The following is a 15,157-nucleotide window of genomic DNA, read 5'->3' on the forward strand; positions in this document are numbered from 1 at the left end:
AGAAAGAGAAAATTAACAGTTCAGGGATTCACTAGGTCAACATTGATTGGGCTTCCCAGGTTGCTCAGGGGTAAAGAATCCACCTGCCAATGCAGGAGACACAGAGACACAGGTTCATTCCCTGGGTTGGGAAGATCCCCTGGAGGAGGAAATGGCAACCCACTCCGATATTATTGCCTGGAAAATCCCATGGACAGAGGAGCCTGGCGGGCTACAGTCCATGGGGTCACAGAGACTTGGACACTACTTAGCGATGGAGCGCAAGCAGGCAGGTCAACATTAACATCCTAACGGACCATCCCACCAGATAGTAATACATTTGTATAATAGAAACAATATTTACAACATATAATGTTATGGAAACTATTGGCATAGTGATTTAAATATATGGTTTATCTAGTATTCAACTACGATTACAGTGCGATCATCTACTATTATAGTGTGATCATTTTTTCTTAATAAATTCTTCAAAGCCTATAATTTTTATATCACCATAATATTTAACTGTATAAGTATGCCAACGTTTATTTTGTTGTTGTTTAATTGCTAAGTCACTTCCAACTCTTTGCAAACCCTTGGATTGTGGCCCAGCAGACTCCTCTGTTCATGGAATTTCCCAGGCAAGAATATTGGAATTGGTTGCCATCTCTTCCTCCAGGAGATCTTCCCAACCCAGGGATAGAACCCATGTCTCCTGCATTGGCAGGCGTATTCTTTGCCACTGAACCACATAGCCCATGTTGTTCTTTAATATACAGGGGTTGTTTTCCAGGCTTGATGTTCTAAATAATGCTTGGATTAACACACTTCTCCACAAATTGTTATTTTGCTTTTGTATTTAAAATGAAGAACCTCTTAACAGTCAAATTAAGGCTGACATTACTCTAGAAGATTTGATAGTACTTTAAAATATTTGTGATTTCCCTCTAACTAAAAATATCACGTGGTTTGATTCTTACTTAATAATCATTTCTCACACCTTGGAAACTCACTTTCTGTTTTAACACAATAGAATAGCAGGATGATTCAGCTAAGAGGAGAGAAGTACTTTTAATATCACACTAATGAGCTCATTCTGTTTTAAGTGGGACAGTGATTGTTGGAAACCGCAGAGAAAACATCTTCCAATACAAGCCAAATTAAGTCTTGGTATTTTCTGCTCATAGAAGATATAACCTACTACAGAAACATCAAGCAGTGTGTTTCAGGAAGCATCGCAGGTGGTTAAAACATATTTTATCTTCTATAGTTCATAACAAATAACTCAAATCGTCCTTAGAACCACTGCCATCTCAACTGAGACCTTGGTGTCAATAAAAGGCCAGTAGGGAAGTAAGAGAGTAAATGACTCCTTATAAAAGGTAGCATCTTCAGGATGTCAACTGATCAGACTTTTCTTTGATAAAGGTAAACCAGCTGGTCTATTTATAGCAAGGGCAGGGGAATTGTGGCCCGTGGCCCATTTTTGATTTGCCTTCAGGTAGGCACTGAGTTAGGGCTTCCAGGGCAGTGCTAGTGGTAAAGAACCTGCCTGCCAATGCAGGAGATGTGAGAGATGCAGTTTCGATCCCTGGGTTGAGCAGATCCTCTGGATTAGGAAATGGCAACCACTCTAGTATTCTTGCCTGGTAAATTCCACAGACAGAGGAGCCTTGCGGGCTATAGTCCATGGGGTCACAAAGAATTGGAGCCGACTGAGCACATGAGCAGATATGTAACCTGTGATCTCTCTAATCCTCTAAGGCACTGAGTAACTGTTAACCTTCTTTATTAAGCAAATATTTTCAAGGACCTTCTGCAGACTCTGTAATTGGTGCTGGAGATGAAGAAGTTAGTAAAATCCAGTGTTTATCTGGAGAAGGCAATGGCAACCCACTCCAGTACTCTTGCCTGGAAAATCCCATGGACGGAGGAGCCTGGTAGGCTGCAGTCGATGGGGTCGCTAAGAGTCAGGCACGACTGAGCGACTTCACTTTCACTTTTCTCTTTCATGCATTGGAGAAGGAAATGACAACCCACTCCAGTGTTCTTGCCTGGAGAATCCCAGGGACGGCAGAGCCTGGTGGGCTGCTGTCTATGGGGTCGTACAGAGTCAGACATGACTGAAGCGACTTAGCAGCAGCAGTAGCAGTGTTTATCTATCCTAGAATTGCTCACAATCTCTTGGTTGAAATACACGAACAATTACAGTATAATATACATATACATATATATAATGTATATATGACAAGGCAGCCTGTCATTTAGACACATGGATCTGAATGCCTCACCCAGGTTCCCACCATGACTTGCTGGCAAGCATAAGACTATAGTTCACATCCTGTATCCGAGGGTCCAATGGTCTTTCTCTTAAACAACTGACAGTATTTTGTACTGAATCCCCCTGCCTTCTCTTTGGACTCATTATTGGCATGACCTGTACAATTAGGATGGGAAGAGAAGTAAGACGTGTATGCAAAGCTAATCGACACATTGACTATCTCATTAGTGCTCATCTGTGTACGACTGAGCGACTGAACTGAACTGAGTTTGCTGACCTTCCTATCTCTTGTTCATGTAAGACAGAATTACACTAAGGTTCTAAATAACATTTTTCTCAGGCTTTACCCCTCTTTGCCTCAGTCCCCCCTTAATTCCTGCCAAATAGTTTCAGGAGTACCCACACCATCTTCTATGTTGGTACACTAGTCTTTCTAAGCGGAGGTTATCTGCCATGTTCTTCTGCTCTGAGTCTTTGGGGTGAAGGCCAATATCAGCTGAAGGGCACTGCTACTGACTCCTGCTAAAGAGGCCAAAAAGTGTGCTCAGTTTCCCAGGGGTCGTCTGAGTCTACTGGTATCTTTGCTAAGGGGACACTGTCTATTATTGTTTGCACCCAAGTAGCTACAGTCTGGGCTTTTAATGTACCACATATGATTCGATTGAAGTTGGTAGAAAATCTTGGAATATTGTGGTTGTGGCCCATTGGGCTACAACCAGGCTATTTTTGCTAATTCTTACTTCTAATGGGTCCTGCATGCAGATAGATTCTGGGATACCTGCCAAATGGTCTTTCAATACATGACAAAATCCTAAGATGAATAAAGCTTAGGTTCTAAGTACAAAATCAGTGCTTCACTATTTAGAAGAGTCTGTAGGCATGTTCAGTTGCTCAGTTGTGTCCAACTCTTTGCGACCCCATGGAGTGTAGTTTGACAGACTCCTCTAACTATAAGATTTTCCAGGCAACAAAACTGGAGCAAGTTGCCATTTCCTAACCCAGGGATTGAATCTACCTCTTCTGCATGAACAAGTGGATTCTTTACCACCAAGCCACCTGAGAAGCCCCCTTAGAAGAGCCTATATTCCATAAGTGTTAATATGGGTTCCAAGAAAAAAGAGGTCCATAATCATGGGAAACACGGTTTCAATCAATTAAGTTGTGTTAAATAGATTTTGGAAGGAAGAAAAAGGGAGAGAATTGCAGCTTTATTATATAATATACATTATAAAATTGTATAACATAATAGGGCTTCCCTAGTGGCTCAGATGGTAAAGAAGTTATCTGCAATGCAGGAGACCCAGATTTGGTCTCTGGGTTGGGAAGATCCCCTGGAGAAGGGAATGGTTACTCAGTCCAATATTCTTGCCTAGAGAGGAGGCAAGAGGACAGAGGAGCCTGGCAGGCTACAGTTAATGGGGTTTCAAAGAGTCAGACATGACTGAGCAACTAATTTATTATATTTAATATATCATTTATTATTAAAATATACATGATGTAAAATCCACTCATTAGAGTAAATGATTTTTAGTAAATTTATAGAGTTGTGCAACAGCCATCACTATAATCCAGTTTTAGAACATTCCCAACACTCAACTTTCCTCAAATTTACTTATAGTCACTCCCCTCTCCCACCTCTGGCCCCAGGCAACCACTTATCTGCTTTCTGTCTCTATAAATTTGCCAGTATGCTACTGGAGATCAGTGGAGAAATAACTCCAGAAAGAATGAAAGGATGGAGCCAAAGCAAAAACAACACTCAGTTGTGGATATGACTTGATGGAAGTCAAGTACGATGCTGTAAAGAGTAATATTGCATAGGAACCTGGAATGTTAGGTCCATGAATCAAGGCAAATTGGAAGTGGTCAAACAAGAGATGGCAAGAGTAAACACTGATATTTTAGGAATCAGTGAACTAAAATGGACTGGAATGGGTGAATTTAACTCAGATGACCATTATATCTACTACTGTGGGAAAGAATCCCTTAGAAGAAATGGAGTAGCCATCATAGTCAACAAAAGAGTCCGAAATGCAGTATTTAGAGGCAATCTCAAAAATGACAGAATGATCTCTGTTCGTTTCCAAGGCAAACCATTATGTATCACAGTAATCCAAGTCTATGCCCTGACCAGTAATGCTGAAGAAGCTGAAGTCGAACAGTTCTATGAAGACCTACAAGACCTTCTAGAACTAACACCCAAAAAAGATGTCCTCCTCATTATAAGGGACTGGAATGCAAAAGTAGAAAGTCAAGAGATACCAGAAGTGACAGGCAAATTTGGTCTTGGATTACAAAACGAAGCAGGTCAAAGGCTAACAGAGTTTTGCCAAGAGAATGCACTGGTCATAGCAAAGACCCTCTTCCAACAACACAAGAGAAGACCCTACACATAGACATCATCAGGTGTCAAAACCGAAATCAGATTGATTCTATTCTTTGCAGTCAAAGATGGAGAAGCTCTATACAGTCAGCAAAGACAATACCGGGAGCTGACTGTGGCTCAGATCATGAACTCCTTATTGCCAAATTCAGACTTAGATTGAAGAAAGTATGGAAAACCACTAGACCATTCAGGTGTGACCTAAATCAAATCCCTTATGATTATACAGTGGAAGTGAGAAATAGATTTAAGGGACTAGATCTGATAGACAGAGTGCCTGAAGAACTATGGATGGAGGTTCATGACATTGTATAGGAGGAAGTGATCAAGACCATCCCCAAGAAAGAGAAATGCAAAAAGGCAAAATGGTTGCCTGAGGAGGCCTTACAAATAGCTGAGAAAAGAAGAAAGCTAAAGGCAAAGGAGAAAAGGAAAGAGAATGCAGAATTCCAAAGAATAGCAAGGAGATATAAGAAAGCCTTCCTCCATGATCAATGAAAAGAAATAGAGGAAAACAATAGAATGGGAAAGACTAGAGATCTCCTCAAGAAAATTAGAGATACCAAGCAACATTTCAGGCAAAGATGGGCACAATAAAGGACAGAAATGGTATGGACCTAACAGAAGCAGAAGATATTAAGAAGAGGTGGCAAAAATACATAGAAGAACTGTACAAAAAAGATCTTCATGACCCAGATAATCACGATGGTGTGATCACGCACCTAGAGCCAGACATCCTGGAATGCAAAGTCAAGTGGGCCTTAGGAAGCATCACTACAAAAAAGCTAGTGAAGGTGATGAAATTCCAGTTGAGCTCTTTCAAATCCTAAAAGATGATGCTGTGAAAGTGCTGCATTCAATATGCCAGAAATTTGGAAAACTCAGCAGTGGCCACAGGACTGGAAAAGGTCAGTTTTAATCCCAATCCCAAAGAAAGGCAATGCCAAAGAATGCTCAAACTACCGCACAATTGCACTCATCTCACACGCTAGCAAAGTAATGCCCAAAATTTTCCAGGCCAGATTTCAACAGTACATGAACTGTGAACTTCCAGATGTTCAAGCTGGATTTAGAAAAGGCAGAGAAACCAGAGATTAAATTGCCAACATCCTCTGGATCATTGAAAAAGCAAGAGAGTTCCAGAAAAAACATCTACTTCTGCTTTATTGACTATGCCAAACTCTTTGACTGTGTGGATCACAACAAAGTGTGGAAAATTCTTAAAGAGATGGGAATACCAGACCACCTGGCCTGCCTCCTTGAGAAATCTGTATGCAGGTCAAGAAGCAACAGTTAAAACTGGACATGGAAGAGCAGACTGGTTCCAAATCGGGAAAGGAGTACTTCAAGGCTTATATTGTCACCCTGCTTATTTAACTTATATGCAGAGTACATCATGTGAAATGCTGGACTGGATGAAGCACAAGCTGGACTGGATGAAGCACAAGCTGGAATCAAGATTGCCAGGATAAATATCAATAACCTCAGATATGCAGATGACACCACCCTTATGGCAGAAAGTGAAGAAGAACTAAAGAGCCTCTTGATGAAAGTGAAAGAGGAGAGTGAAAAAGCTGGCTTAAAACTCAACATTCAGAAAACTAAGATCATGGCATCTGGTCCCATCACTTCATGACAAATAGATGGGGAAACAATGGCAAGCTTTGTTTTCTTGAGCTCCAAAGTCACTGCAGATGGTGACTGAAGCCATGAAATTAAAAGACACTTGGTCCTTGGAAGGAAAGTTATGACCAACCTAGACAGCATATTAAAAAGCAGAAACTTTACATTGCCAACCAAGGTCTGTCTAGTCAAGGTTATGGTTTTTCCAGTGGTCATGTGTGGATGTGAGAGTTGGACTATAAAGAAAGCTGAGTGCTGAAGAATTGATGCTTTTGAACTGTGGTGTTGGAGAAGACTCTTGAGAGTCCCTTGGACTGTAACGAGATCCACCCAGTCAATTCTAAAGGAAATCAGTCCTGAATATTCATTGGAAGGACTGATGTTGAAGCTGAAACTTCAATACCTTGGCCACCTGATTCGAAGAACTGACTCATTGGAAAAGCCCCTGGTGTTGGGAAAGATTGAAGACTGGAGAAGAAGGTGATGACAGAGGATGAGATGGTTGGATGGCATCACCGACTCGATGTACATGCGTTTGAGTCAGCTCCAGGAGTTGGTGATGGACAGGGAAGACTTGCGTGCTGCAGTCCATGGGGTCGCAAAGAGTTGGACTGAGCAACTGAACAGAAGTGAAATTTGCCTATTCTGGAGATTTCATATAATGGAGTCACATACTACATGGCCCTTTGTGTTTGCTTTCTTCTAGTTGATGTAACGTTTCTGAGGTTCCTCCGTGTTGTAATATGTGCCAATAGTGTTTTCCTTTTTTTCATTCTGGTTATTATTCCGTTGCATCAGTAGACTACCTTTTGTTCATCTCTCATTAGCTGATGGACATTTGTATTGTTCCCAGTTTGGGGTTATTATAAATTATGTTGTTTTTAACATTCATGTATTAGCCTTTTTGTGGGCATCATGTCTTAACTTCTCTCAGGTAGAGTCTTAGGATGGAATAGACAGGTTGTTTGGTAAGCACATGTTGAACATTTTAAGAAACTGCCAAAGTGTTTTCCAAAGTGGCTGAATCATTTTTCATTCCTACCAGCAATGTATGAGGATTCTAATTCTACTTCATCAGATACAAGCTAATGCTTGCTATCATTTGTCTGTTGATTAGAGCAATTCTGATGTGTGTGTGGTGGTAGCTCATTGTGGTGTGAAATGGATTTTTATGCAGGTCTTCTCACAGCTTTTAACATAGCCATGTGAATTACTAGTCTCTGAAAGAAAATGGTGAATAGAGTATACACAGTGTTTCTTAAACTTATTTTCTCTTGAAATTCTTTTTTCCCCTTAAATGAGCATATTAAAAGGCCTAATGCTCTGCAGAACACATTTTGGGAAGCATTACATCATTTAATTGTAATATTATTTTTAGCTTTGTTCTCTGTGATATTTAATTACGAACAAGTGTTTACCACACGATGATTTTGAATCAGGTGGCATAGATCCAGAGGTTAATAGAATGTAAGAGTTAAAGGAGGATGCTTAAGAGATTTGTGCTGGGCCGTTTTTGAGAAGCAATGGTTTTCTTGAATAACTAAATGTCAGTTTGTTTTTCTCTGTACTTGGTTCCCCAGTCCAGTCCAGATGGGCCTCAGATCTCAAGTGGAGCTCAGCAAAGCTCAAGCTGAGATCCTGGCTACATTTTCCTTATCAGTGCTCAGATAATACTCATAATAACAACAATAATGATAATAAAAAATCAAATTCATGTTGATCACATCTGTGCCAGGCACTGTGCTAAGCAGTCTTCATGAATTATCTTCTCAAATCCCCAGTGTGGGTACTAGTATTGCGGCCACTTTACAGATGCGTAAACTGAGGCACAGAGTGACCAGTAGCTTGCACACAGGTGACAGGATGGCAGAGTCAGGATCTGAACCTGGAGCCTTGACACTCAGGCTGTGTTCTTGAACCACTCTGCTATATATCCTGCATGCATGCTTGCTAAGCCGCTTCTGTTGTGTTTGACTCTGTGAGACCCTAGGGATTGTAGCCCACCAGGCTCCTCTGTCCATGGGATTTCCTGGGTAAGAATACTGGAGTGGACTGCCATTTCCTTTTCCAGGGGATCTTCCCAACCCAGGGATCGAACCTGTGTCTCTTATGTCTCCTGCATTGGTAGGTGTGTTCTTTACCACTAGTGCCACCTGGGAAGCCTGGTACATATCCTACCACCTTCTTGGTGGCTCAGCTGGTAAAAAATCTGACTGCAGTGTGGGAGACCTGAGTTTGATCCCTGGGTTGGGAAGATCCCCTGGAGAAGGGAAAGGCTACCCACTCCAGCATTCTGGCTGGGAGAATTCCATGGACTGTATAGTTCATGGGGTCACAAAGAGTCAGACACGACTGAGTGAGTGACTTTCACTTCACCTTCCAAAAAGGGGGATCAGCCTGAAAGAAGATTTTTGCTTGTCTTAACTGCACAGCAGTTGTAGGATTTCCAGTCCAGAATTTGCCTCCCTAGAGTCATCATCATCCCAGTTGCCCTTGCTGTTCCTTCTCACCAGCCAGAAAATACATCACTTGTTCTCCAGTGATTGTCTCCCTGTGTTTGTCCTTCTCTTCCTGTCTCAAGGCCACTTCCTTTGCCCAGGCCTAACGTGACCTCTCGGCTATTCACACACACACACACACACACACACACACACACACACACGCACACGAAGACTTCTACCTGGTTTCGTTGTCTCTGGGTTTTCACTTAAAAATTAGGACTTGCATCCCCACCAGGAACATCTTTCCAGATCCCCGCTCTACATGACACACCACTCTTACTCACTTCAACAATCACATTCAAGGCTCCTTTTGCTCAAAGGATAATTGCCAGTCCCTGAGCAGGGCATTCAGACTGGTTGCTATTTACCTCCTCAGTCTATCTCCTGTGATTGCCCCATTTTGGATCCTCTGCTGTGGGCAGATGCTTCATTGCTGCCAAAACAAGTGAAGCCATACCTAACTCTGTGCCTTTGCCTCTCCCTGTCCTCCAGCCTGCAGTGCCCTCCTCTCTGTTGTTTGCTTCTCTGAGTGCTTGCCTGCCCTTGGAAGTCCCCTAACCTCTAGGATGCTATTTCAGCAGAACTCAGCCTATGGTGATCCCTCCCTTCTCTGAATCCCTTGAGAGAACTACAACGTGGGACACTGGTCATCTGTCCAACCTCTTCAGCCTCAGCCTTATTTATCGTAAACTGAGTGTAAAAACAGCCCCTGCTTCATAGGGTTCTTGCCCTGGTTGGAAGATACTACAAAACTTAACACTGTACCTGGGTCAAAGCCACAAAGCATCCAATAAATGAAAGATAGTGTTATTGATAATCAAGATTGTCATTTTTATGATGCATGATGCTTTGTGTTGTCTGACTGTCTCAAGAGGGGTAGACCTCTTGAGAGTGGGGATCAAGTCATGTCATACCTAATGCACTGCCTTAAGCACCAAGGATCCTGGGGAATGTTTGTTGAGAATGGGCAAACCATCTTGAACCTGGGAATCAGAAGCTCAGTGTCAATCCTAGCTCTGCAGGCAACTCCATGTGTGACCTTGACTTGGCCCCTTGGACTCCCAGTTTCTTCCATGGCGTGTCATCCCTAACATGCTCTTGGAGGCTGACTTCAAATCCAATCCCTGATACTGATTCTCTGGGTTACTTTGGGCACATTCTTGAATCCTCTAAGCCCTCAGTGTCTTCATCTGTGAGATGGAGAGACTCGCACTGCTTCTTTATTGGCTGTGAGGATAATGAGATAATGCTGGTAACATGCTTATCTTAGTAGCTGCTCTTCTGATTGTTTTATTATTGTTGTTTAGCTGATAAACACTAGACTTGCTAATGTTTTGGAATGTATGTATTTCCTAGTGTTGCCATAACAAAGTACTATAAATTGAATGGCTTAAACAAAGAAGTTGATGGTTTCAAAGTGCCAAAGTCTAGAAATCCAAAATCAAGGTGTTGGTTTTGATCAGTCCTGATGAGGGGGGTTGATTCCTTCTGAGGGCTGTGAGCTATGTCTTTCTCCTTCCTTCTGGTGGCCTCAGGCATCCCCTGTCTTGTCAGTGGTACCCTTCCTGTGTCTCTGCAGCATCTTCTCTATGCGTCTGTCTCCATATCTAGATTTCCCCCTTTTATAAGGTCACCAGTCATCTTGGATTAGCGGCCACCCTAATGACCTGATTTTAACTTGATTACCTCTGTAACGATGCAGTTCCTGCTGCTGCTGCTGCTAAGTCGTTTCAGTCGTGTCCGACTCTGTGCGACCCCATAGACGGCAGCCCACCAGGCTCCGCTGTCCCTGGGATTCTCCAGTCAAGAATACTGGAGTGGGTTGCCATTTCCTTCTCCAGTGCATGAAAGGGAAAAGTGAAAGTGAAGTCACTCAGTCGTGTCCGACTCTTAGCGACCCCATGGACTGCAGCCTACCAGGCTCCTCCATCCATGGGATTTTCCAGGCAAGAGTACTGGAGTGGGGTGCCATTGCCTTCTCCGGATGTAGTTCCTAAAAAGGTCATATTATGAGGTTCTGGAAGTTAGGGTTTCAGTATACCATTTTTTCCCGTCTCAACCCATAACAGAGAAAATGATTAATTATTGTATTCTCTAGAAAATACTTTGCTGAAAAAGTGAGTTGACATTTCTCAATGAAAGAAAAAACCCACAAACTTGACAGCAAGTCTTTCCGACTCCATGACACCTGACATTCACAGTGGTTCATTTAACTGGATGTGATGAGCGGAATTCGTTTTGACAAAGAGCTGCTTCTTTCCACAAAGTGAGTCCCAGGACCTTTGCCCTGAATGGTACTTCCCACACAAGTGCTTTTGGAATTGCATATCTATCATTTTTGGTTCATGACATTTTTTGCAGAACCCCCAGGATGAAAATAGCACACCAGATCTCAGGCAGTTGGCATCCTCTCTCCATTTTTTATAGCACTCTGCTAAGCTCTCATGCTGTTTACATGTGATTTATATTCCTCCTGTGGTCCTAAACAGATATAATGAAAACAGATTCAGAATATTAATTTGACATGGTTCAGTCTGGCATGGTCTAATACAAATTTATTTATCTGTAAGATAAAGATACAGACACAGTTTTCTTCTCTTTCTGATCATTGTAGGAATTAGGGATAAAGGATGTGGTACATTTAGCACAGTTTCTGGTGCCCAGGGGACATCGTTAAATGGTGGTTCCAGACCTAGTGAGCACTGGGGTTATAGCGACGTGATTAGGACAGGGTCTGCTGGGCTTCCCTGGTGACTCAAATGGTAAAGAATCTGCCTGCACTGTGGGAGACCCGGTTCCATCCCTGGGTTGAGAAGATACCCTGGAGAAGGAAATGGTTACCCACTCCAGTATTGTTGTCTTGAGAATTCCATGGGTAGAGGAGCCTGGCGGGCTACAGTCCATGGGGTTGCAAAGAGTCAGGCATAACTGAGCGATGGAGCATGTGTACATGCATGCAATAATATTTCACTGCTGGGCATGGAAATTAACAGACGGACCCAGTGATTGGAACTGGGAAACGAGGTAACGTCTTGGGTCTGAGAATCCTGGGTCCTGGTTCCCAGAACTGGAGCTAGGAAGAAAAAAGAGCAAAATAATATCAAGGTTTGAATAGTGTTGCTCTGTTAGAAATGGACAACCAACAAAGTCCTACTGTCTAGCATAGGGAAACCTGCTCAGTGTTCTGAGGCAGCCTGGATAGGAGTGGAGTTTGGGGGAGAATGGATGCATTTGTGTGTATGGATGAGACCCTTTCCTGTCCACCTGAAATTATCATAATATTGTTAATCGGCTATACTCCAGTGTAAAATAAAAGGTTTAAAAAAGGCTTAAAAAGTGCTTACCAAGCGAGTCTGACACTATCCTGAGCACTTTATGCACAACCTCATGAGTTAAGTACAATGATTATCTCCAGTTTACAGATGAGAAAATCGAGGCTCAGAAACATGGGCATGATCACACAGCCACTACGTGGCAGGATCGAATTTCAGACACAAGCCAGCAACTGTTCTTACCTATTTGAAGCAAGTGCAAGGACATCAGAGTAGCCCTGGAACCACAATGCTGAGTATCAAAAGTAAGCTGAGCCTTGGGAAAAATGGTCCTAGATATTTCTTAGCCATACATTTCTAGGTATAAAATTGCACAGACACTTCTTGACAGTTAGAAAAGCTGGTCTTCTCATAACAAAAGCTGAGCTGTAATAAACCTGCTCTGTTGCCAAAAGTTTGATTAATTCTAACAGAAAATCCATAACACAAAATCATCTTGTATTGAAAAACCTCTTGCCTGCTTTATGTTTCATTCTTGTATTAATATAAGACTTGACCCCTTTTATGGGTTAACCAATGCTTCCAAGGGCTCTCTGACCACTGTTCTTTCTCACTGATTTGAGGCTCATTCATTTGATATGAATCTGACGTCTAATCAAGATGTCCTCCACCTTACACATGAAGCCTTGGCACTAATAAATATATTTGTTCAATTCTGAGAGTAATTTGCCAGAATTTCTACATTTCATAACAGTCTTTTCTTTCTTTCACTCCAGAGCATAACCTTCAGTAGCAGAACAAACCAGGCCAGTCAGCAAGCTGCCAAGTCCTGTGGACTCCTTGTCAAGGAGAACAGCTGGACTCATTTCTAATCAACGTTCAACACAACACCTTTGGACTGCTGAAGGAGACCAGGCCAGACTTTGAAATTTTCTAAAGACTTCTAATAGCCACTGAATGCAAAAGACAAAGGGTATCACTTTCACCCAAGAAGTCTACATTTAAACCTCTGTACCTAGCATGGATGATGGTTATTGAAACAGCCCAAACCGCTATCACAGTGAAAGGAATATAGCTCAAGAGGCAAGCAGGCAGTTCCAGAACCGAGGAATGGATGACTACAAATATCAGGACAACTATGAGGGCTATGCCCCCAGTGATGGCTACTATCGTGGCAATGAGTCCAATCCAGAGGAGGACGCACAGAGCGACGTTACGGAAGGCCACGACGAGGAAGACGAGATCTATGAAGGCGAGTACCAGGGCATCCCTCACCCAGATGACGTCAAGGCCAAGCAGGCCAAGATGGCGCCCTCCAGGGCAGATGGTCTTCGGGGCCAGGCAGACCTGCTGGCCGAGCGGATGGAAGACGAGGAGCAGCTGGCGCACCAGTACGAGACCATCATCGAAGAGTGTGGCCATGGACGCTTCCAGTGGACCCTCTTTTTTGTCTTGGGTTTGGCCCTGATGGCTGACGGGGTGGAAGTGTTCGTGGTGAGTTTTGCCCTGCCCAGTGCCGAGAAGGACATGTGTCTCTCTAGTTCCAAGAAAGGAATGCTTGGTAAGTAGAAATTTTCAGAGCTCATTCTCTTTGTGGTGTGAAAATCTGAAGCAGGAAAGAGCGGTAGGCATCTTAAATCTACCCTATGTCCTTGCAGCACTATCATTATTTTACATCCATTTTGTCATGAAGGTATTTTTATCTCAGGGAAATTAATAGGCACAGGTTTACAAAGCTGATAGATATTGGAGCTTAGGTTCCTACTGAGAACTCTCCGACTCTCAAGACTTTAGTTCTTTTTTCCAAGTCTTTTTTTTCTTTTTTTAAATTGAAGTATGGCTGATGTACAATATTACATAAGTTACAGGCATACAATATAGGGATTCACAAATTTTAAAGGTTATACTTCCTTTTCCTCCTCCCTGAGAGTCTGATTTCTCTCTTCTTCATATTAAATCATCTTCCATATCCAAATAACAAATTCGTTTTGTGTGTGTGTGTGTCTTCCACTCAGTCCTCCTCTCTGTGACTTTCCAGAATCCATTACATCCTCTCCTGGTTTCTCTTGTATATAAGTGTTAGTGGGCTGAATGCCCATGTGTCTTGGCGATAAATGCTGGGCTGAGCCACCCGCAGAGCCCCTGCAGGCTGTCGGGAGCCGCCCTGTGAAGCACAGATGGAGTCCGTGGGATGGAAGACGAGAGCTTGGCAAATCCTTGATGAGACTAGCACCATCAGAGCCAGACTTCAGATATCAGGGCTTGAGGCACAGAGAGTTTTGTGAAGTTAGAGAGAGTGTGGGCATAAATACTGTGGCATAGAAGAGATTCATCAAAATGTAGACAAGGGCTTGTCTTGGTCATTAAATGTCCTACAAAACATATCCAGTCTCTAAATTCACAGTCTGTACAATTGATTCTTTAGCAAACGTACAGTTTCAGAGAACTTACTGTGAGTCGGGTTCTTACTCAAGACCGAGACACTTTAATAGTTATGACCCTCAAGAACTCAAAATCCATCCAGCAATTTAGTTCATTCATTCAACAGATATTTCTTGCTTGTGTACCATGTTTTAGTCTTTCTGCTCCAGCCCTGGAGAAAAAATATTGAACAAAGTAGATGTTGTCCTTGCCTCTCAAAGAACTTATATAAAGTAGGACAAACAGGCATTAACAAACAGAGAGTTATTTGATTATGGTAGGGATGTGTGCTTTCAAACATTGTGTGCGATGCTGGTCCCACTGCCTGCTTTAGAGCAGGGATTGACAAACATTTATCTACAGGTCTAGATGGTCTCTGTCACCACTACTCAACTCTGCCTCTAGCACAAAAGAAGCCAGACAACATGTAAACAAATGGGCACAACTGTGTTCCAATAAAACTTTATTTAGAAAAAATGTAGCAGGCTGAAGTTAGCCTGTGCATTATAGTTCATTGGCCCCTGATTTACAGCCACAATAAATTAGACTAGGATATAAAATGGAGAAAACATCTGCATAAAGAATTGTCCCTGGAGGCTTTTAAAAATGGCTTTATAGACTCACAGATGTAGTAAATAGATTTGTGGTTGCCAAAGGCAAGTGGGGGTATGGGTGGGAAGGAATGGGAGTCTCAGAT

At 42.5% G+C, this 15,157-nt stretch overlaps 1 protein-coding gene across 8 annotated transcripts in view; it reads left to right on the plus strand.

Annotated features, from left to right (window-relative positions):
* Positions 1-15,157, plus strand: part of SV2B (synaptic vesicle glycoprotein 2B) — a 266,204-nt gene that overhangs the window by 153,748 nt on the left and 97,299 nt on the right. For 4 of the 8 annotated variants that reach the window (XM_081550463.1, XM_081550464.1, XM_081550461.1 and 1 more), the window contains one exon: positions 12,816-13,600. In XM_081550463.1, the coding sequence (XP_081406589.1) occupies positions 13,150-13,600 (451 nt within the window). In that variant the 5' untranslated portion in view covers positions 12,816-13,149. Of the gene's footprint in view, positions 1-12,182; positions 12,345-12,815; positions 13,601-15,157 lie in introns of those variants that run through there. The other 4 variants (XM_081550465.1, XM_081550466.1, XM_081550462.1 and 1 more) reach the window with 2 other exon arrangements.

Source organism: Giraffa tippelskirchi, chromosome 12, assembly GCF_054371585.1.
Source record: "Giraffa tippelskirchi isolate mGirTip1 chromosome 12, T2T-mGirTip1v1.2.pri, whole genome shotgun sequence".
Classification (NCBI taxonomy): domain Eukaryota; kingdom Metazoa; phylum Chordata; class Mammalia; order Artiodactyla; family Giraffidae; genus Giraffa; species Giraffa tippelskirchi.